Source organism: Anopheles merus, chromosome 2R (assembly GCF_017562075.2).
Source record: "Anopheles merus strain MAF chromosome 2R, AmerM5.1, whole genome shotgun sequence".
Lineage (NCBI taxonomy): Eukaryota > Metazoa > Arthropoda > Insecta > Diptera > Culicidae > Anopheles > Anopheles merus.
Genome location: NC_054082.1, coordinates 28,371,407 through 28,393,103, shown reverse-complemented (window position 1 = coordinate 28,393,103; position 21,697 = coordinate 28,371,407). Strand labels below are relative to the sequence as shown.

General features: G+C 47.8%; 2 protein-coding genes across 5 annotated transcripts in view; one reads left to right on the top strand and one right to left on the bottom strand.

The window, feature by feature from the left end:
• Positions 1-21,697, bottom strand: part of LOC121587894 (5-aminolevulinate synthase, erythroid-specific, mitochondrial) — a 67,467-nt gene that overhangs the window by 7,056 nt on the left and 38,714 nt on the right. Inside the window, exon 1 of one of the 4 annotated variants that reach the window (XM_041905199.1) lies at positions 2,356-2,509. The exons of 2 other annotated variants lie outside the window; for them this stretch is intronic. The gene's annotated coding sequence lies outside the window, so the exon portion shown is untranslated. Of the gene's footprint in view, positions 1-284; positions 718-2,355; positions 2,510-21,697 lie in introns of those variants that run through there. One more of the 4 variants, XM_041905198.1, reaches the window with a different exon arrangement.
• On the top strand, positions 2,897-5,332 carry LOC121587895 (Golgi resident protein GCP60). Its single transcript, XM_041905202.1, has 6 exons — positions 2,897-3,341; positions 3,444-3,490; positions 3,580-4,276; positions 4,376-4,497; positions 4,569-4,740; positions 4,837-5,332. The coding sequence occupies exons 1-6, from the start codon at positions 3,170-3,172 to the stop codon at positions 5,085-5,087; spliced, it is 1,461 nt and encodes a 486-aa protein (XP_041761136.1). The 5' UTR covers positions 2,897-3,169; the 3' UTR covers positions 5,088-5,332.

Genomic DNA, 21,697 nt, shown 5'->3' with positions numbered 1-21,697 from the left:
TCCACTCTGCTACCTCAACTTAAAACAGCTTAATGCTACGGATTGGGCGATCTGTTGCAGTGAAACAGTGACCCATGGGGCGGTACCTCACCACCACTTATCGGGGGCACTCGCGGGCTAATTGACGAAGTTTGCCATTTTGCACAATTCTTCACAACACGATTAACAATTAATCAATACCCGCAGGCAGGCCGAGCATTACATCATTGCCCAAAACCGATCGGACATTGAACCGATTTTCCATTATTTAAACTTGCAATGATTAAGTATAAAGCATTACTTACTGTATAATCGGCTCTCGTGGAACAGAATCGAGTCGGTTACGTGCGAGTTCGGTGTTGATTTTCAAGCCCTGAACATAAAACTCGTTCACCCTCACCTTAGCACAGCTTTGGTCCACCAAGAACGTGGCGGAATACACAACGTACGCGGCGACGATCGCTTTCGTTCCGTCAACCTACTTTTTAGTCGCGGTGGGCCTATGCAAACTCCCTCTTGTTGCTATGGAGACAGACGCACACACACACACGTTTGGGGGAATTGAGAAATCTTTGCCAGCAGCGAAACTTCCGTGGATGGTGAAGGTTCACTTTGCACTGCCCGCGAACGCTCGTCGGTCAGCGGTCGTGACTGGACGCGCAATGTTCCACCACGCCATACTGTAACGATCCAACGCAACCCCTTCCACGGTGCTTTGTCGCGTTCGTAGTGGTGGTGGTGGTGGTGGTGGTGGTGTTTGTGGTGGTGTTCGTAGGGTTAAAGCAAGCGCGTGTCTGCTCGCAGATTGGAAAGGAACAAATCGCGCTGGTGGGGTATGTGCACGATGTGTGTGGGTTGTTTTTTTCTCTCTCTTTTGATACAATCATCATTGCATAGCACATTGATAAAGGTTTGCTCTTAAAAATCACACAAATCGGTAGCGCCTGATATCATGTAACATGGTGCTGATATGCTTATACGGATACGGACGGGTTGCACATTTGCTCCACTCGATATCTTCGAGATGACACATTTTAGCTCTATAAAAACCTACAATTTCTGTCTAGTCACTGTTTGTGCGAAATTCCTTTCCTACATGGCTCGATCGCAGCAAAAATAATGTACTTGCCATACTTTTTATCACACAGCTCTTGGTTACGCCGGTGTGCGTTCGATAGCAAATAAAAAGAAACCATGAAACTTTCCATTTTTGATTTTATACGACCAGATTTTCCGGTCACGATGAAACACGGTGACGGCGACCAAACCGCTTGGCGCGGGTCGTCGCGCTAATCGTGACTCGTCGCAAACCGCACGCAACCATTTGAGACACACAGATTACATCAGTTTGTTGTTTGTCTCCCCTTTCTGCAGTGCGAAGCGGTTGATGTACTGATATCCATTTTATGGCTGGGTGGTAACGTGTTTTGGCTGCGCTAGGTCTTGCTGAAGGAGATTGGCAGAATATTAAGCTTAGAAATCAATCATCCCCAATCCTGCTTTAAATTAAGGACCGTTCTTTACCTTTCCCATGTACCGATGATTAACGACTATGGTGTCTGGGACGGTCCAAAATGTCCAAAAAAACCTTCCATTAATCATAGAATACTAAACATTCTCTTTTTGCGGTACAGTAATCTCGTTTGCAGGTTGAACAGAGTAATTCAGAACGATTAAAGTGGTTTGTAAAATTCAAGGGCAGGCAATATCTCAACCCATCAACTGCGGACTGGTCGTAACCGGATAGTAACTTTGTGACATCAAACGAAAAAAAAAAATGGTTCACGCGAAGGCCAAACAGCCAGTGGAGGTCAGCACGGCGGTAATAAACATAGTCCTATCACATTCTTGCGCATGAAAACAGCATTACTGTGTGAGCATAGCTCCGTCACGTGCCATCATCAATGAGGTCAATCTTTACTTTGGCTGTCGCAGCGAGGATCGTTGCGAGCCGCTGCAAAATGCACACAATATTAGGCAATGTTCTCGCACCAACCGATCGAACGATGCTAAATTTAAACGAACTTAAGTTGATGGTTGGCTATTGTTCAAAAAGGCCCCTATTATGCAATGTAAAGGGGAGCAGCAAGGGTGGGGTTTGCCCAACCAACTCAATGCAAAAATCTTATATGATGTGAGAGTTCTAGAAAATCACATATGACCCTCAGCCATTGATCGCACCTCTCATCATCGCTCGTCAGTTGGGATGCATTTTAGAAATGATCCAATAGGACTGGAGCATATGCTGCTGTATGTATCCGCCCATTGCATAATTGCACAACATAAATGGAATGGCACATATCGTGGTGAGCCCTCTTTCCGTCAGCGAGCTAAAACTAAATAATAAGCAGCTATGAAATGATTGACTCAACGTACCTTAACAACTCTTGCCGGAACAGGTTTCCGTTCAGTTTCTGCAGCAGCGGGCTTAAATTTTCACTTCTGTAACGACGAAACCACGTTCGATTTCACCAATAAATAGCGCACCAACTTTTCAGGACAACAAAATTTGCAAACCCCTTTTTGACAGCTCATGTGTTGAAGGAGGGAAAAGGGAGGGGGAAGTCGTTTCGTTTATGGTATCGAGTTCGCGGGTTTACTGCATTTGTCAAAACAAGATTTATATAGTATCGGCACAGTGTGATGTTCAGGAAATATAAACCAACAACAATAAAAGTTCTTATCGAATTTCCAGTGTGGTTTGGTAAACGTGTGTGTGATTTTTTCTCGGTTCAAATAAAAAAGTGCTTGATAATGAAATACAACAGAGAAACTAATCCAGCATCCGAGTTTCGTAAAAAGTGCACCTCACAATCGTATGACAGACCGCATCATCATTCAACATGCTACTTCGTGTAATCGCGCCTTCACGAAAACAACACCCCCTCCCGCACCCAATGTTCTATTGGATGCGAAAAGATTTTTTTGACAGAACAGTGATGACACCAGAAAACAAATGAAAAGAAATAAGAACTTTTCTTCTGGGTGGACGTGTAAGTTGCTGTTTCGATACAGTGCCTAGTGTAAAGCGACACTTTCTTTGCCTCACAAATTTTCCGGCGGCACGGCAGTCCTGCAGTAAGAGCGCACGCAAGTAAGGCTGGGCCAACGCAGCGTAGCGAATTTTCCCCGTGTGTTCCCACCCAGTGTTGATAAGAACGGAGCAACGTCGTCGCCCAGGGGGGTGGTGATGGACAGCACGGCACAGCAGCAAGCAACCATGATAGGCGGAGACAACTTGGAGCTTTCCTTCAAAGACCTTTCCCTCGACGCGGGAACCGTCGGCGAAGATAACAGTAAAATCTTGAAATGGAACCTGCCGCTGAAGGAGCTGTACAAGCTGGCGTGCAGTTTTTACAAAGGTAGGAGAGCGGAACGGTCACAAGCATTCCGGCGCACACACTGGCGCGCACTCAGTGGCACTAAAGCGCAACAGCTAAATGCGTCTCTTGTTTTTGTTGTAGAAAAATCTGGAAAAGCGATCCATTTAAGCTATGAGGACAATTTAAAGGTAAGCACACCCGCGAGCTGCCCCACTTTCGCAGTGAAGGGAAACGAAATAACCCCTTCCGGTTTGTTTGCGTGTTTGCGCGTTCACAGCTGGTGGCGTTCACACAGCAGGCTGCACATGGACCGCTGGACCTGTCCAAGGCACCGCCGCTCGGCATGTTCGATGTGATCGGCAAAGATCGCAGAATAGCGTGGCAGCAGCTTGGCACGATCACGAAGCTGCAGGCGATGGAGGGCTTCATCGATCTGCTCGACCGGCTGTGCCCGCTGTTCAAGCCGTACGTCGAAGCGATCAAAAAGGACCGGGAGGAAAAGGCACGCCGGGCGGAGCAGGAGGAAATCCAGCGCACCGAGGCGCTCGCCGCCGAACGGGAGCGGCAGGAGGAGCTGGCCCGGCTTGAGAGTGAGAAGAACCGCGAGGAGCTGCATCGGCGACAGCTGCAGGATGCGCTGAACCAGCAAACGTACCATCAGTTTAAGGAGTACGCGGAGATCCAATTCCCGGGCAATCCGGAGCAGCAGGCCGTACTGATACGGCAGCTGCAGAACGAACACTACCACCAGTACATGCAGCAGCTGCAGGCCCAGGTGGCCACCAATTTGGCCCGGCTGAAGAGCTTATCGGACGGCGAGGAGGACGACACACCGACTGCGGTCGTGTGCGAGAATGGTGCTGCCGGTGCGATCGAGCCGGCCGCGGCCAACGAGTTTGCCAACGCGAATAACGCCAAGGAAAATAGTCAATTCGAGTTTAAGGAACAGTGCGACAGTGACAACGACTCTGGAGGTAATTGTTGGTGGTGCATTGTGTGGTCGGTCTTTGCTGTTTTTCTTGCAACCCTTAATGCCATTATATCATCCCTTGGGCCGTGCCCGTTTCTTGTAGATTACGCAGTAATCAGCCCGGCAAACATGTGGACAAAGCCAGACATTAAGCTGTTCAAGCAGGAAGTGATGGCAGGGAAAGGGGATGGAGTGATACGCGTAAATCATGGCGACACCGTAACGGTAAGATCCCCTTGTGCCGGTCACAAATGGACACAAATGGAAGCATTCGTAAATCGTTTCTACCATTGCAGGTGAAGGTGCCAACGCACGAGGGCGGTTCGTGTTTGTTCTGGGAGTTTGCCACCGACAGCTACGATATCGGGTTCGGCGTTTACTTCGAATGGGGCAAACCACCGACGACCGAGGTGTCGGTGCACATTAGCGAAAGCGACGAGGACGACGACACGATAGAGGAGGACGATGGTAAGTGATGGTGGAAAAACGCACCCACCGTAACAGTAGCGGCTCGACATATCCCAATGCTTATATGAACCAATCCCAATTCCATCTCCCGTGCAGAGGTCATTTGTGCGGAAGATCTGGAGTGCGGCCAGGTGCAGAGCAGCCAAATGAGTTCGGCCGGCAGTGCGCTCGGTTCGCGCAATCCCATCTCGATCATCATACCGATCTACAGGCGCGAGTGTCACCAGGAAGTGTACGCCGGTTCGCACACGTACCCGGGCGAGGGCACGTACTTGCTCAAGTTCGACAACTCCTACAGCCTGTGGCGCCCGAAGACGCTCTACTATAAGGTGTTTTACACGCGATAAAATCCGACATGAACCAAAACTCGACCGGCATATGTGAGAGTTTTCGCGCAAAAAGGGGTATCAGAGAAACACATAGAAGCGGTGAGGTAGAGAGACGGAGAGAGCGATAGAAGATTGGGAAAAGAGCAACGGACAAACACACAGAGCCGCAAATATTTAGAGGAAATACTTTATCTTTACTTGTATGGAATAACTACTAACGATAAATCCTTGTGGTGTGATGTCGTTCCCTTCCCTTTTTGTGCTGCGTGCTTACCACCACGTGGGCACCCATATTCAAATCATCAAACCAAAACAAAAAACAAAACAAAAAAAACAAATGCAAACTGTCGTATCGCAGGCAAAATATCTTGTTCCCTAGATTCAATAGAGTATATTAGTTGCAAATACTACGTTACGATCTGATGGGGCTGTCCGGGGAGGAGCCGTAAGGCAGGCCGTTTGAAGAAACCATATCGCTGGCCCCCTGGCGTTGTGCTCCGTTGTTCTCGAGTCTATTAGCTAATTCGATCGGGCGATCAAGCCAACATACGTTTGTTGGCAGCTGAAGCAGAAGTTGAATGGTGAATGATTCATTCCAAGGTTTTGTGCAATCGTGTGCGTGTTTGTATGAGTATTGGCCGCGTGTAGTTCCCAAAATCATAAACCAACACTTCCCTTGCGGCGGCGGCGGCGGCGAGGGTGTGCGCGTCCCAGTGTGTGATGATCGTGTGATGGTGTGGGGGCCGAACATGGTACGATAGCTAAATGAAATAGGAAAAAAGGCAAACAAGTCCAACTAAACCCTTCCCCCTTTTCCTCACTCCTGCAACCCCCCGCCTCCCCCGCCACACCAATAGACCATCCCGGGCAGCACACTTACTAAACGATAATGGATGTTGATTGTTCAGCGAATTATAAAACCGATGTCCCGCGTGGCACCGGCCACCGAACGGGGAGAGGGGGAGGGTGAAAAGGTTGGAAAATAAAACCGGCGAAATTGGTGGTATACATTTTGTTCAATGTAAACAAACTTGGGACTCGTTTCTTCTGCGAGGTGCGTGTGCGTGTGTACGGTTGTGATCCAGGTCCAGGTGGAAATACGGCGGACGGCCATGCTCTCGTGCGCGGAAGGGAAATCGTTTCGACGCAGCCGCCGCCGTTCCGAAACCAGGCGCAATAAATCTTGCGCACAATCGTATCGCGCGCGCAACGGGCCATTCATTACGCGTATTTTTTTGTTTGTTCTTCGCTCCACGGAAATGCATCGTTTGTATTGTGCTGTATTTGGTGCGGTTTTTCCTTCCTCCACGGTGTGTCCCTGAGTCTAAAATGTGTGTGTGTATGTGTGTGCATGTGAAAAATTGGCGGATAAAGGGCTCGCTTCGGATGCTGTACATCCGACTGATCGACCGCATGTATGCTCGTACCAAACGGCCAATCATTATCGTTCGTCAACGGGTTGCTAGAGTCGTGTGCCGCGAAATGGCCGGACAGGGGGACTACAGTGTCAACCCCGCCCGGGTTGACGGGAAAAACGGCCAACGCCGATAACGGACCCCAAACAATTGGCCTTAAACAAACAAAACGGTGGGGCGCAGTGGCATGGAGACACTGAAATCTAGATTGCCACATGTGCACAACACCCACGAAGAGGGAGAGGGCGAGGCTGAACCGGGCCCGGGGCCAAGGGTTGCCGGAGACAGCAGCCGGAGACCGCGGCAGTTACTCACGTGCGCGACAAACGATGGGAAAAATGACACTAATCAATGTCCAATCTGTCTAATGGGGCGGGTGGTGTCTTATGGAAAACAGCCAAACGATAATGGCCATCAAAGCTAAGCGTGGAGCTTTGGGGGAACTGGTGGTAGCGGGTGGGCCACACACCGGAACAGATGATGACCGGCAGCGACAGCAGCAGTGGCACACACACACACACACACACACGCGCGCTTAGGTAGCTCACGATGTGTCAAGGTTGTACATTACCGGGCACGATCGCGTAGATACGATCGCGGGATGGAAGGCAGCAGTGCAAATGGGGTGGCAAACGAGGAGTAAGAAGAAGATCGTATGGTAAAGAAAACCTCCAGCCGCCGTGGAAATGTTGTTACTTTCCATTACAGCATTAGTAGAGAGAGAGAGAGAGAGAGAAAGGAAGGAAGGAAGGAGAGACAACAAAAAACAACTTCATTCATATGTATCGTAACGTTTCGCGGAGCTATCTTTTCCACGATCATCACCAACATCCGATCATTGTTGTTGAACGGTTTCGGTGGGTGTTGGTGGAGAAAACTAATAGACGGAAAATCGTTACACCTTTTTTTGTATTACCCATTCCATTACATGTGTATAACATTGCGTTACATTTATCTTATTTATGCCTCTTGCCGTCTATTTGTTTTTAATTTTTGGCAAACAAATCAAAATCACGTGCCAATAGCATCGTGGTTGCGAAAGACGCCATCCTGACAGTAGGTTGTTGATTTTCGAGTCTATTTACGATGCAAGCAGTTCCTCAACAACAAAAAAAAGGTGGGTGATGATAATTCCTAATCAACAGTATCGGCAATCGTAGCAAAACAGAAACCCTAAACAGCCTTGAACAGTCGTCACTCAATAGGTAAGATAAATGAGCACATCAATTATTGCGGGGGAAGAAGAAAAGAAAGGGTTCAAAGAGAGCACACCAGTATCTGTTATCTTTTAATTAGCATCCCACAACCCTTTCCTTGGGCCAACGGTCGGCACCAAGATCCGCAGCCCAAAGATCGAACCTCAACGCGGACGCCTCAGCACGGGAAAGCTATTTTCGTTCCGCATTAGTACAGAATCGATCGATCTTGGGGACACTTACGAACATACACACATATGCACATGCACACCTTCCTTGGCTGTACGCTATGGATGTTACAGAATTGTTGTTTTTTTTTTTTGGTTTGTGGTTGTGTATTTTCAACCCGCGAGGTGGTTACGGAATTGCTTATCAACGATGAGATGTTGACACTTTAAATTACCATACCGTATATTCACAGACACAGCCTCATCCAGACCCGCTCGATCCAGTTACTGGTTCTGGTGGTCTTCCAACAAGATATCTCGTACCTCGTCACTGCGGATCTAATAAGGGTAGTTGCTTCCTTCTCCCCCCCTTTTTTTACCAAACACCCACCCTTCCCTGCCCCTGCCTTGCACACAATTACGCCGAGGGATCGTGTACATTGGGGTTGAATAATGGGGTTGTAACATGTTTGTAAAGTTTGCAAAATATCACCGACCCCAACCCGGACGGCGACACCCGCTGGGCACAGTCGCTGGTATCGGTGTGTTTTTGCTGGAAGTTTCCAAATGCACCGCACGGAGATGGGAAGTGCATATATGAGGGCTGTTATAATAACCTTGCGCATCGTTTTGCACATCGCATAATCAATCGCGAAAAGGTTTCAGACCAATAGATGATGGGTGTTTGTTACATCCAATATTTGGAGTGAACCAATAATGCCTGATGTTGGACATTGAAGACATCCAAGAGTTTGCTGTGCAGCACATGAAGAGAAAAAGCACACAGCAAGCATTAATCATCATCATCATTGCGATATCGGGCCTAAAGTTCTTGGAGAAAACAAACACATTACACATCGACCGAGTACGCAGTAGACACACGCAGTAGCTAGCCTGTCAGCAAACGATTACCAAAGGGTCTACGCGCACGTCAGCACATAACACCATCGAGAACAAGGAGGACCATGGGAAATGTCTCCGACGCTTCGGCTAATGTGTCGCACGTTTAATTAGAACACAGGCCAGGCGTAGAATCGTGTACCTCGCTAACAACTCTCTCTGTTTCTCTCTCACTTTCGTTGTTTCGTTCGTTCCCCGGACGGACCTGGGTTAGTGCTGTTTCCTTTGTCGATAAAGCCTAATGAGTCACCAGAGGGCCACCCCATCGGCACCGCACATACATATGCATTTGTGCCCACCAGGCAGGCAGCACATTCTGTGGACGGCGTGTTTATGCAACTTTACGCTGACATTTACAGTTCTGAGTTGTTGCGGGACATGCCGGGGCACGGGACTTAATATGCTAGACCCCGGCGAGGAGAGAAAACTGCGACAGAAGTGAACATCAATCCACAGATTGATGGCAGTTGTCGCCACCGATTGAATGTGTCGCGGAAGAGCAATATTGCAACATTTTTAGCCGGTCAGCTCACACTTACATCTCGCCCAGCGCGAGCTAATTGCAGTTCGTATCGATGCACTCGGTGCCATTTACGGACAGGGAAATTTAAATGTCTGCACTGTTTAACGCATGCGCATGATAAGAGACATCGCCGAGAGGTGATAAAACGGGGCCCTACACCACAACAGCAGCCTTGCACAAGCACACACACACACACATGCCGGATCCCGACACGGGAGTTGGGAGATATAGCTTATCAACATTAAAAAAAAAATACACAGAAGAGGAACAGAAAAGAAGGGAAGCTACAACGCCAAGACACTGATCAGAGAGGCGTAGTATGATGCAAGCTGCAGCGGCTTCGCGCGAAACCGGCACAAAACGTGCGCATGTGAGGTAAAGACGCGAGCGCGGAAGATAACGCCCGGGGATGGAACAGTATTCAAATCAACTCGACGATGAGCCAACTGAAGCGAGAGACGGGGCCGTCAGCAGGGAACTTGCATAATAAAGTTTGATAAAACGATCAAGAACGTCACCCCTTGCACGGGTGGGAGCTTAGGCTCTGACGGACAGGCAAGTCATCCTCAGCATCGGCAGGAACCAGGGAGAGGAAGTCTTCTAGACGAAGACGAAGAAGACAGATAGCGAGACAGATAGCTGTAACGCCGTGGGAGCCGTTGGACAACACCAGGCTGCGGCCAGGCTCTGTCGCAGTGTCACTTTCGTCACTACGCCGAGGTGATAAGGGATTACAGGGACAAAAAAAGGGAAAACGGAACGCCTTCTAGGGTCTCCGCGTGTGTGTGTGTGTGTGTTTGATAACGAGCACAAGATGTGATGTGGTTGGTAAGTGTCAGCAAGGGTTGACAGAAGCCAGAGCAACGCCTAGCCCCAACCAACTATCCAGTAGTGACAACCAACAGTAGGCTATGTAAATTAATTTTGCCCTTATTTATTTTTTGTCCGTCCGTGGACGATGGGGGGAAAGGTGGAGGGGTGGATACTTGCCCTAGATCTTTGGGCCCTGTCTTTCGGCCGTAAATTGGTTTATCTGGTGGGAAGGGGCAAGGTTGGAGGGGGGGGGGGGTATATCTTGGACGGCAACAGCTCTCGGTACGAAACAAGTTATCCTTTGCGTCGATTTCGTTCAATTCCTGGAGGTCTAAATTATTGCCGTGGAAGCGTGTAGGTCGCGACGCAGCGAGCGTACGGGCGAGTTCCCTTTGTGATTTCCTGCCCGTCTGCTGGTGCTGCTGCCCTTTCCCATATCGAAGAAGGTGGTAGTCATCGTCACACGGCGTCATAACTTCTTGGTGTTTTGATTATTTATTATTCCGCTCAAAGGTCAGATTTTTATGCGTAAAACTTGCACCCGGGATATGTGGTGCGCATGAAAGCTCGATTGCGCATGAAACAAGTGCAGATTGCGACCTAGTGAACGCTCCAGCGGTTCTTAACACTTGTAAAGTTTTGTTGATCTTGTCTTTAGTACGATAGCAAGAGAGAGAGAGCTGAAAGCTGCAGGATTTCTATGAATTATTGCCGACCTTTTGCTTCATTTGCGTTAAACGCTATACTACATGGTATTCTCTTTCTTTCGAGAATTCGTTCTGCAGAAGTTCATCATACGGATTTATATGATGAGGCAGTTACAGTTTTGATTAGGTTTTGCGGATTGAAGCCTTGGTATTGCTTGAATACAAGTAATGTGAAATAATGCCAGCTCTTTTGCTGGAAGATGAATCCGTTTGTGCACTGTATGCAAATTGAACAGTTTCAAACACATGCTCGTCGTACGTTTTTCTCAAACGAACTATTGATTGCTTAAATGATGGATCATTCTATAACTTAATCCAACATTCAAATTTTGTAAAACAAGTTAATGTGTAAATAAAAAGTGTACATAATCCCCTTTTCTCCAAATTTAGGCCTCATTTATGACGTCAGCCAATTAAACAGATCGGGCTGGGGACTGTCTCCATTACCTCCCGAGATGAGGCAGCTCCGAAAGAACGGAAATGTCTAACAAAGACATAAGCATACATTTAAGTTACGATTTAAAAAATCGCAGAAGTCCAATAGGTTTGTGGATGCTATAAAAATACAACGACGACACCATTATCATATCAAGCGAAATCTTTTCAGAATGTAGCGAATTTGTGACATTTTGAATGTAATAGAATGAAGCTAGTTTGTCGACTTTTTGACTATTGCACCATTCTTGTGAAAGTAACTTCTTCTATTTGGCATTACGTCCTATCGCAACTTATTCAGTATCATGCAGCCAGATCGTCAGTTATTGCTACGGGGGGACGGTCCATTTGAGGCTTGAACCCCAGGACGGGCATGTTATTAAGTCGTACCAGTTGACGACTATACTACGGGATCGCCTCTTATAGTTTTGAAAGCAACTTTGTTACGCAAAATTTACAAAGAATTGCAAAAGAAATATGGAATTTATGAAATTGGTAATGATGCTGGTTCTCTTAGTCCTTACGCATGTGGCGGTAGCAGCACAGTTATTGAGAAGCGCTGGAACCAATCTTTTTTATTCGTCCCTCGTTTACTCCCCGCGCGCTGAGGGATGACGCGTTCGATTGTTCGAATCGACTGGGCAGGAGCGGATGAAGGGAGAAGAAGAAAAAAAATCCCCCGACGTAAAACGTACTTATGCAGAACACTTGCGTGTGTGTGCGTGTTTATGTACTTGTGCTGCGACTACCTGTGCACGCACCTGGGTTGAGATGGTGGGCATGGGGGTGGTGGTGGTTGCGCGAGAATCCATTCCACAAAACGATCAGCGAGAAAACCGGGGTCAACGAATAATGGGTGTATTTAGGTCAACGGAACATTAATGAACGACACACACTCACTGCGAAGCTGGGGGCTCTCGGTGTGTACGCGGTGTTGGTTGGCGGCTCGCGCACTGATCGACGCGAGATCGACGCACGCAGCGTGGTTTTAGTACGCACAGCGTTTTAAAAGGTGGTCGAATCATAATCAAAATTGCGCACACAATCACACGCGCTGCGCAGCCGTGGTGTACGCACACCGTGCACCAAGTGCGCCACAGCGAGCCACACACAGTTGCAATGAACACTGGAGTTTATGGAGTGCTGTGTAGAAGAGAGCGCGATTTGTTCGCAATTTTATAGAAATACCAATACACACCTAAACACACAGCGGCACACCAGTCCATGGTGGTGATAGTTGGAAACGGCGCTAAACTGTACACGGGACATTTAAATAAATCACAAAAATATTCTACACTCGAGTGACCGAGGGTGGCTGCGACGTGGTATCACACCTCCCCCCCCCCCCCCCCCCCATGAACAAGATAACACAATTCATGCTAATGGTAATGAGGTAATGCCTCTCCCCAGTTGAGGGTGACCCGCACCACCACCACCACCAGCACGACCTGTGTCCTCCCGTTCTCGGTGCAAAATTACACCATCGTTCGAAACTCCGAGTTTGCGGTGGAGGGGGCCGTTCCGATTCGGACAGATTGAAGCTTGCAATCCAATTTATCATTCTCGCTTGCTTGCTAGGTACTGGGGCCGTGTGTCAGCACGCTGTGTCCGGCGTGCTGGTAAAGGGTCAAACCCTAGGACGACCTGCCCTCTAGCCCAAGTCGGTCGTTGCGGTGAGTTGGCGGTCAACTGGGGCCCGGGTTTTTGGTCCCGGCGACGTGGTGCGGAATGGGTGCCACCGCTGTGACTATCAATTAAATGTTTCTCTCTCATTCACTCCTCCCCATTCATGGCGAACTACCCCAAATTATGCCCCACCGGCGCATTTAATGTCAACGCTGTGCGGACAGAAAATCGATCATTTTCCTCCAATGCTCACCACGGTTACCATGGCAATGGTTTACGGTAGCGGTAGCGGTCGAAAGCCGAAACTTGATCAAAACAACGTGCCCAGCCATTGAGTCAGCTAATGGTCTTTTTTGGTTAAATTTTAGTCTCAACAGTCAATCTGAGCCCTACTTTCGGCAGTCTGACGAAATGTTTTCCTAATCGTTTCCGTCGTTTTCGACTGCTCGTACTATCAGGAGCGGCACAGTGTATTTGACACGTACCCACACACAGGGAGAGATCGCTGCTGTCGTCGCTTCTTCTCGTCCCCGTAGCTGTGGTGTGGTTGTGTATCGAGCAGTGCGACACACGTTTTTCACACCAATCTGACAAATGGCGCTTGCTAATGAACTTCCATTAGATTAGAGTAGCTCCCTCATCCCTCTCTCTTTGCCGTTGCATTGAAGGGTGGCGCCCCCGGAACACATCCTTCGCCATTGTGCACATGCGCACTGCCTATACCTCTGCCGGCGTTACCATAGTGTGGCGTTGCCGCAGCTTTCGCGCACTTTGGTCGTGTGTTTGCGTATTGCGTCCAGCGAGAGAGTGCGGGAGATTTCAACGATGGTAGCAAACAGGAACGGAACGGAAATTTGCGCAATATGACGAGGGATTGTGTTTTAGGGTGATGATTGACGGTTCGTTGGAAGTAGAATCAAGGACGAGAGAGAATGAGAGAGAGAAAAAGAGAGAGAGAGAGAGAGAGAGAGAGAGAGAGAGAGAGAGAGAGAGCTGACTTTGTTTATTTCTATTCAGTTGTTTGTCCATTTTGCTGTTGTGTTGTGACTCATACACACCCAAGGCATGTCTTTATTGGAAAAACCCTCGTTTAAAAAGTTGAGTCCCATCAATGCAGCTTTGGCATGTGTTAAATATAGAGATTAGCAATTCTTGAAAGTATTTAACCGGTGCTGTTAAATAATATTTATATATATGTCAGGCTGTTTGGTGCCGGTCCCTTCGGCAACCCTACAATTACCGTGTACCGTGCGCCAGCCCGCGTCCTTGTTCGATCCTCGCCCGGTTTGTGGGGCAACCGTCAATCCTATCTACCATCACAAAGATCTGTAGGGCGAGGGGAGGGGGGATAGCAACTCACCAATCCTGTTCGTAACGTACGAAAGAAAAAAAAAACGCCATTTCGTCGCTAGAACGTGGCCCACTGCTCCAGTTAGTTAATTTTGACGACCGACCAACCCAAGGTCACGACCTTCCGAAAGGGGGGGATGGATATCGAACACGATGTTGTACCGGCCGCAGTTGCAAGTCACCGAATCTCGATCCTTTCGATATTGCGAGCGTCTCCCCCATCCCTCTGCTCGTTCCAATTACACTCGGTTACACTTGAACTTGAGAACGGAGTTGCCTGCCACCTCCCGCCTCGGGGAGCCACCGTACACCGGTTTGCAGCACGTTAGTTTCGCTTAGACCATCTCCAAGATGCTGTAGGCCGCGGGCGACCAGACTTGGAGACTTGGTTTCGAGGCGTCACACACATACACACACACGGCAAAGACAGCGCAGCAGCTGCCAGACCTTCGCCTTCCCGCGCAGAGACTGGAGCCGGTTGCGGCAAAGATCAAGTCAAGATCACGATCGGCTGTCAAAAGACGGATCGGTCGCTAGTGTTAGTGTGTGTGTGTGTGTGTGCTACTAGATGCCGTTTTTTTATCTTCCTTTGCCAAGTTTGGTGTTTTTGTTTTTTTTTTTTGATTTATTTTCTCACTCGATGTGTGTGTGTGTGCTTGCGCACACCGAGTCACTAATAATTTATCCACTCGGTTTCAGCTTCGCACGACGGCGGCGGCGGCGGGGGCCACGTCGTGTTTGACACATTGACACATATTCCGGTGTAGAAGTAAAAGGGAGTTTTTGATCCGGTCCGCGGGGCCCCGGGGCGAGTTCTTGAATGTCTTGACCTCATGCGCGATTCTTATCATGGGTTGTTGTTGTTTTTGTTATTGGTTCGATTTTGTTTACAACCACTTTTGTTGTTGTTGTTGCTGTTTGATGACATTTGGCAGCACGGCACTAATCGATGCAGAAGACTCAACACCCCTTTAAATCGAGTACAAAGAGAGAGAGGGTGTGTGAGAGAGTAAGAGAAGGGTCAAAACAAAAACAAAAAAATGAGATACATTGATACTAATAGAGAGAGAGAGAGAGAGACAGAGAGAGAGAGAGAGAGCGAGAGAAGGAAGAGAAAAAGAGAGAGAGAGAGAATGAGAGAATCGATCATCGTTTCGTGATGATCATTCTGCTGATGTTGCCAATATGTTCAAGATTTATGCTTCTCACCCTTCCCTCTTGGCTCCCCTTACTCGCTCCCTTACTCGCCCTCCCTTTCCCTCCTCTCCCATTCGCACGGGTAATTCCCAACCCCGGTGAATGTAAACTTGTTTCTGCATCATGCCCCGGCGTCAAGGTGGAATTAAGAAAAAAAAAGATCACTACTACACGACAGCACTCGCGGAGTTTGCGCGATGTTTGTGGGACTTTTGGCGATCTTGGACGCCGACTACGCGCATTTACGGACGTCCGAGGCGTCCTCTGTGCTCCCTCTCACCCGTCCCCGTCCCCCTTCCTCCCCCATCCCTTCCACAAGCCACCCCTGCAGGAGCCCGAGTTGGAGGTTAGTCTCGGCAGACTTCAGGGCGACGCTGGTAATACGATCTGCTGCGATCGGCGATAGTGCCGGTGATCAGTTTTATGAGTTCGCTCGGTTTGCGATGGTCGCTTTCCGTGTTTACTTATTCGCGGGCACAATGCGTTTTGTAAGTGGAACGAATGGAAGGATACGGATCGGCCATTGCGATCGGGGCGAAACCCCATCCCCGATTTCGTAACGGGCGTTTGGTGGTGTGTTAAGATCTGCCACCTTTTGCGGGAATGATCGATGCGTTATCGGACGCTGGGGGTGGGGAGGGGGGGAGGAGGGGTCTTGACGGCGGTTAAAAGACCTTATTTATTGTGAGCCTTCGTTGTGTCTTTATAATGAATATTTATTGCAACAAAAACCGTGATGGGGGAAAGGGAGAGGGGGTGATGGAGGGTTAACTATTCCCGAACACCCCTCACAACAGGCTCCCGTTTATCATACTTTCTCTGGTTTGTGTGTATGTGTGCTTTATTTGGATGGGCTTTGCATTTTTCACTCGTGTCTGTGCGTGTGTTTTTGTTTGCGCTGCGCAACAACGTGCGCAACAACGAACGCATGTCAAGTGGCAAAAAGCCACTTTTTCAACGCTCCCCGCCCTTCCGCGGGTCTCGTTCAGGATTTCTCCGTCCACCCGTCACACCCGCCTGATAAGCCTCCCCCCCCTCCCCTTCCCCTCCCCTCTCTATCGGACCGCACCGATAATGATCACCGTGTGTCACATGAAGTACCCTTCAGCGTCATCGATTACGGTGTTGCCCGCTTTGGGAGGAGAGTGAGGAGGGGGGGAGGGGGGTGGGGTGGAAATGCGATGCTTTGGAGCGTTGGGCCTACTGCACAGTCATTCATTCGGCACATTCGCGAACTGATTTCGTTGGATTGCCGTTGTCGTTGTCGTTATTGGACTGTTTTATTGTTTGACCCCCAACTACCCCGTCCCGATGATCCACCCACTACTACCCGTGCTCGCCAAATATCATGGCCATCATGGCGATGGCTGAGGGGCGGTGTGTGTCATGCATGTTGAATGAAGCGTTTTCCTTCACTCCCTCTCCCCACCCTCCACACTGCTGCGACGGTTTGATCGCTAAAATTTCATCGTTTCATATTTCATGCAAATGTGAGTGCTAGGGGAGTGGGGTGGGCAACATGGTTGGTAGCTTTTGTTTTAGTTTCGAGCTTTCGGCGTGTGCGCATGTTTATTTAGTTATGCGTTCAACGGCAACCGAAAGGCATCGGATGGATGTATGCATGTGTGTGCGAAGAGTAATTTGTGGGATTCTGCACACACACATACACACATACATACGTGATAATTATTTATTTCAAAGGGGGGGGAACCGGTGGGAGGGATGGTTGTTGGGGAGAACACGTACCGATCGTCACGTTTCTTAGTTCGAACGGTAATTTGACTGATAAAAGTTGCCAAAACTCGCTACAGGGTTTCCCCCATGGATTTTTAATCATTCTTAATTGATATTTCAATTTTCGGTACTTTTAACGTTTTTTATTTTATTTTTCACACGATGGTTACATTTACTACACATTTATTGGGTATTATAAATACCCAACATCTTTGAAAAAAAAAATCAGAAAACTGTTAAGTGACACAGTAAAAAACTCTTGAAAAAGTGTCAAAATACCACGCCGACCCCTGTAATTCGTGTAATGCGGTTGGAGCTTGTTTACTTCACAACACTACTGCAAACACCGAATAGCAGCGCAACCGTTGGAGAACAAGCACCGCCACCCACCCAAGCACAAAGCAAACATAATCTACATCAAATTCCGTCCCCTGTCAACAGCGCTTTCCGCAGCCTTTCCGTCGTGGCGGTAGAACATTTACCCCTCTCTCCACCACACACACACACACACACACACACACACACCCTCTGCCAGTCGGTGAAGGTATGCGGATTACGAATGCTTTCCGCCGTGGCCAATACTCCGGAACATTGGACCGGACATTGACAATTTACGGCGATAATTACTTTTCAAACTGAGGGGGTGGCGCGCGGATCCCATGATGCGCATGAGGCGATGATGCGCTACCGCGGTCGAACTGCGGGGGAACTTCTTGACAGCTTACTTGGCACCAGTACAGCCAGCGCCCAGTGTAATACAGGTTCCGGGCGGGGAAAACCGGGCCCCACTGTGTGGATGAGCGTGATAATGAAGTAGTATGGCCCAGAGTGGTTGTTGGGAATGTACAAAGGCAATAAAATGAAGCAAAAAAAAAAAACGATTCACTTCGGGCGCCTTACTCGAAGTAGGCTATGGAGACACAGGATAGGCAGCGGCTTCTTCTTCTTTATTTTTTTCTTTGCTCAGTTTTCTTACCGGACATGCAAATGACCGAATCCGATGAAAACAGCACGTACTACGTACGGTGTGGTAAGCAATTTATCTACCCTCAAACCATCTCGGAGGAACAAAAAAGTGAAGCCTTTTTTTATTACAAAATTACCGTTGCGGACGAAACGTGAGGATGAAATGCATCCAAAGCACAGTGAGAAAAACGGCAACCCATTCCAGACACTTGTCAAGCGGTGTCAAGCTTTCTTACTGGCATAATTTCCAATTAGAAAATGAGCGGGGTTGCGGCTGCGCAAATCAATAATTTAGCAAAGAAGCTCAATCATTGCGCGTTTGCCGGCAAGGTTGCGAACGAGCCGATGGGGGCGCAATCTTCCGGCGAAGGTTAGCAGTGTGTGCATGCGTGTCAAAGTCCGGTGGCGGTTTTTGGGGGGGGGGAGGAAAATAGCGTTTTACCTGGGATTACCAGGTGGGGACCTCAAAATGATCGATCAGCGGGGGGGTTTAAAGGGAAAAAGCACACGCGCAAGCTGTGCGCGCTCACGGGGCTACCTAATGGGCAGAACGCTTGACGGCGGCTCGCCCTCCAAAGTGCAACTCCAGCTGCAGTGTTCCGGCTCCGTTGCACGACGAATCGAATTTGACAGTTTCAAGGAGCTTTGTGGCTTTGTGCGTGGAAAGGCGGGTAGAAAACACAGTTCGAAAATGGCATGGCCGGCTAGAAGTTCTGCATCGAAAAGGGCTGCGCTTCATTAATCAATCCAACCGTACAAACGCAACCACACTGTGTCACAGCAGCACGCTTATTGCAACAATGTTTGCACAATGTAAAAATAAACCTGTGCTTTGCAATTCCCTCAGGTCGGCCTTCTTTTTTTCGGGGGGGGGGGGGGAGACTTTCGGTGCAGTTTAGATAAGCTTAAACCGCACAATCGCGCAGAGTTACACAGAGACACGGGGCGCGTTACGGTTTAGCGCACCTTACCTGGTTCACACTTTCGAATTGGAAACTCTTAAGCCACGCACCGATAGGGACAAATCCGTCCGTCGGTGACAAGATAGAATGGATTTGCTGCGGGCTTTCGAAAACAAACAGAACGAATCGAAACGAAAACATTAATCCGCCCGATCCAACGGTGGCCTACGGTGGCCTCGGGGACCGCATGGAGCGCTTTTCACACTCTCGTCGCGGCCCGGATTTAGGGCCCGGACACATTGAGGCTGGAAAATGCTCGCTGGAATGTGCAAGGGTGTACGTACAGTGCAGGTGTTTTCCGAATGCACCGGGGTGCAGTGTTGTTGTATGTGTGTGTGTGTGTGTGTTTATGTTCTAATCGGGCCAGTGTGCTTTTGATTCTTGGTTCGCATGATGGGTTGGCATGGGAACGGATAGCGAGAGAGAGAGAGAGAGACAAAGTCGAGAGAGAGAGAGAGAAAGAGAGAGAGAGGGAGAGAGAGAAGCGTACAATCGAAACGTGAAAGTACAAGCGGCGCGCCAATTCAATAGAACTGCGCACAGAAACACGCGGCGCGCACCAACACTCTGCTAGTTTCCGTTTCACGTGCCAATCGAACACGTCGCGGCACATTTGCCCTTGCCCGTGTGCCTATCCTCGTACCCTTTGCAGCCCTCGCCCTTCCATCCGGTCCCAACGGCCGTCCGCTGGATGCGGCGCGATTAAGAACCGCTTAAAGCGGCGCATCGAGGCATAAACGTGCAGCTACCTTAAACAGTGCATGCCAGTGTTTGTGCCAGCACAGAAATGCGATTTGCATTTGACGAAAATTTAGTTACTTGGTTTCGTTAAAACAAAGTAATTAGCTTTACTTTTCAATTAATTACGCTTATTGTGAATTCTTCCTCTTTGGTACAACAACTGTTGTCGGTCAAGGCCTGCCTGTACCACCGTTAATGGGCTTGGCTATCTGTAGCTTATTGATTTATCCATAGTAGGATAGTCAGTCCTACGTACGGTCCATATGAGATTTGAACCCATGACGGGCATATTATTGAAACTTTCGAGTTGTTGACTGTACTAAGGGACCGCCCTATTAGTATTGTATTGAATATATTGTGAATGAATTTATTTATTAATGAGGCATCAAACAATATATTTTTCTTTACAAAACAAATTAAAGCTTATTACGGTTTGGAATCGCTTATTATGGCTTAATAAACGATGTATCACTCATTAGAGTAGTTTAATAGAATTGAATTATGATGAATGTTTGAATTGAAGCTAAATGTGAAAAACAAATTGACCATAAAACGTAAAATGCCATTTTTATAGAAGAGAAATACGAAAACATCCATCTTCTGGATTAAACATTTCCGTGCAATAGCTATTTATTTGACGATTTCTGCAACATGTTTTATTAAGCATCTTTACAGTGGATTTCAAACCAAATGTTTTTTAGTTAGTTTGGATACTTCGATATTATTAGTTTCAGCATAAGTTCACAACAACAAGATCTTTGCTCAGGAACAAACAAAAACTAGTAGTTAAAAAGTGATAGTGACGAACTATATTAATTAATAATTATGAATCTGAAGAAGCATATGTAAAAGGTCATATATTTTTAAGAGCTAGTTTCACTTAGGCCGGTTTCGTGATACTTTTTTCTAGTCGTATTATCTAACAACAAGCCGAATATGCGTTCAAATATTGATTGAATCGAATAGCCCATATGCAGGACTTGATATTCTGCTATAAGAAGAAATCAATCAAGTCACTAGCATTTCACTAAATCCCTCACTACATCCATTCCAATTGTGACAAATCCTAGGCCTAAGCCTAAATCGAAGTTAATGGGTGTTATTGTTCTACTGAGCATCTATTGATCTTTTGATATGACTTAACCCATCTTTTGATGTGACTTTTCGTTAATTAAATGACTGATTCAACCATAAAGTCTCGATTAGAACGCTAAACAGTTTTACTGAAACTTATGTAAGACCTAACATAATTGCCTACTGTTGCACGACAATGTTTGTACTATACATATTAGAAATGCGAGAATTGATTGTACTCATGAAATATACTGTACATACAATTAAAGCATAGTTTTCTTTAGCTTCAATCGTAGTCTGTCCGTAAGTCCAACGTTATATGAAGCTGGCGATCTATGACTTATTTTAACCTATAGCCCGATAATGAGTGCTCCGTTTAAGGAGCGATAAGATGCAGATAACGTCTTCGCTCTGCCTTGCAGGCGCAGCTATCTATTAAACCATTTATAAGAATAAAAAAAAATAATTCTCAGGAAATCAGATAATTATAAACAAAAATATCTTTCATACTTATTCGACAAACATCATTTGATTCTAAACATCTATTGATCGCTCTGTTAATGAGGAAAACTGCCCGTGTGAACGATTCCTTTCGAATATATTATCCATTAATTCCCAACCATATCCATCGGTGCCAAAATTGGCAACCCACTGTACCCTCTCCTATGCGGGCTCTGTAGCTATGCACTGTGTCTGACGATCCGTCTTCTGTCTGTCTGCGACTATCGCTACATCCCGTCGCCGTCGCACGTGCTCGTGCCGTCCGTCACCTTCTCCGTGACGCCCTTCCATTGACAAACCCACCAACACAACCCACAAACA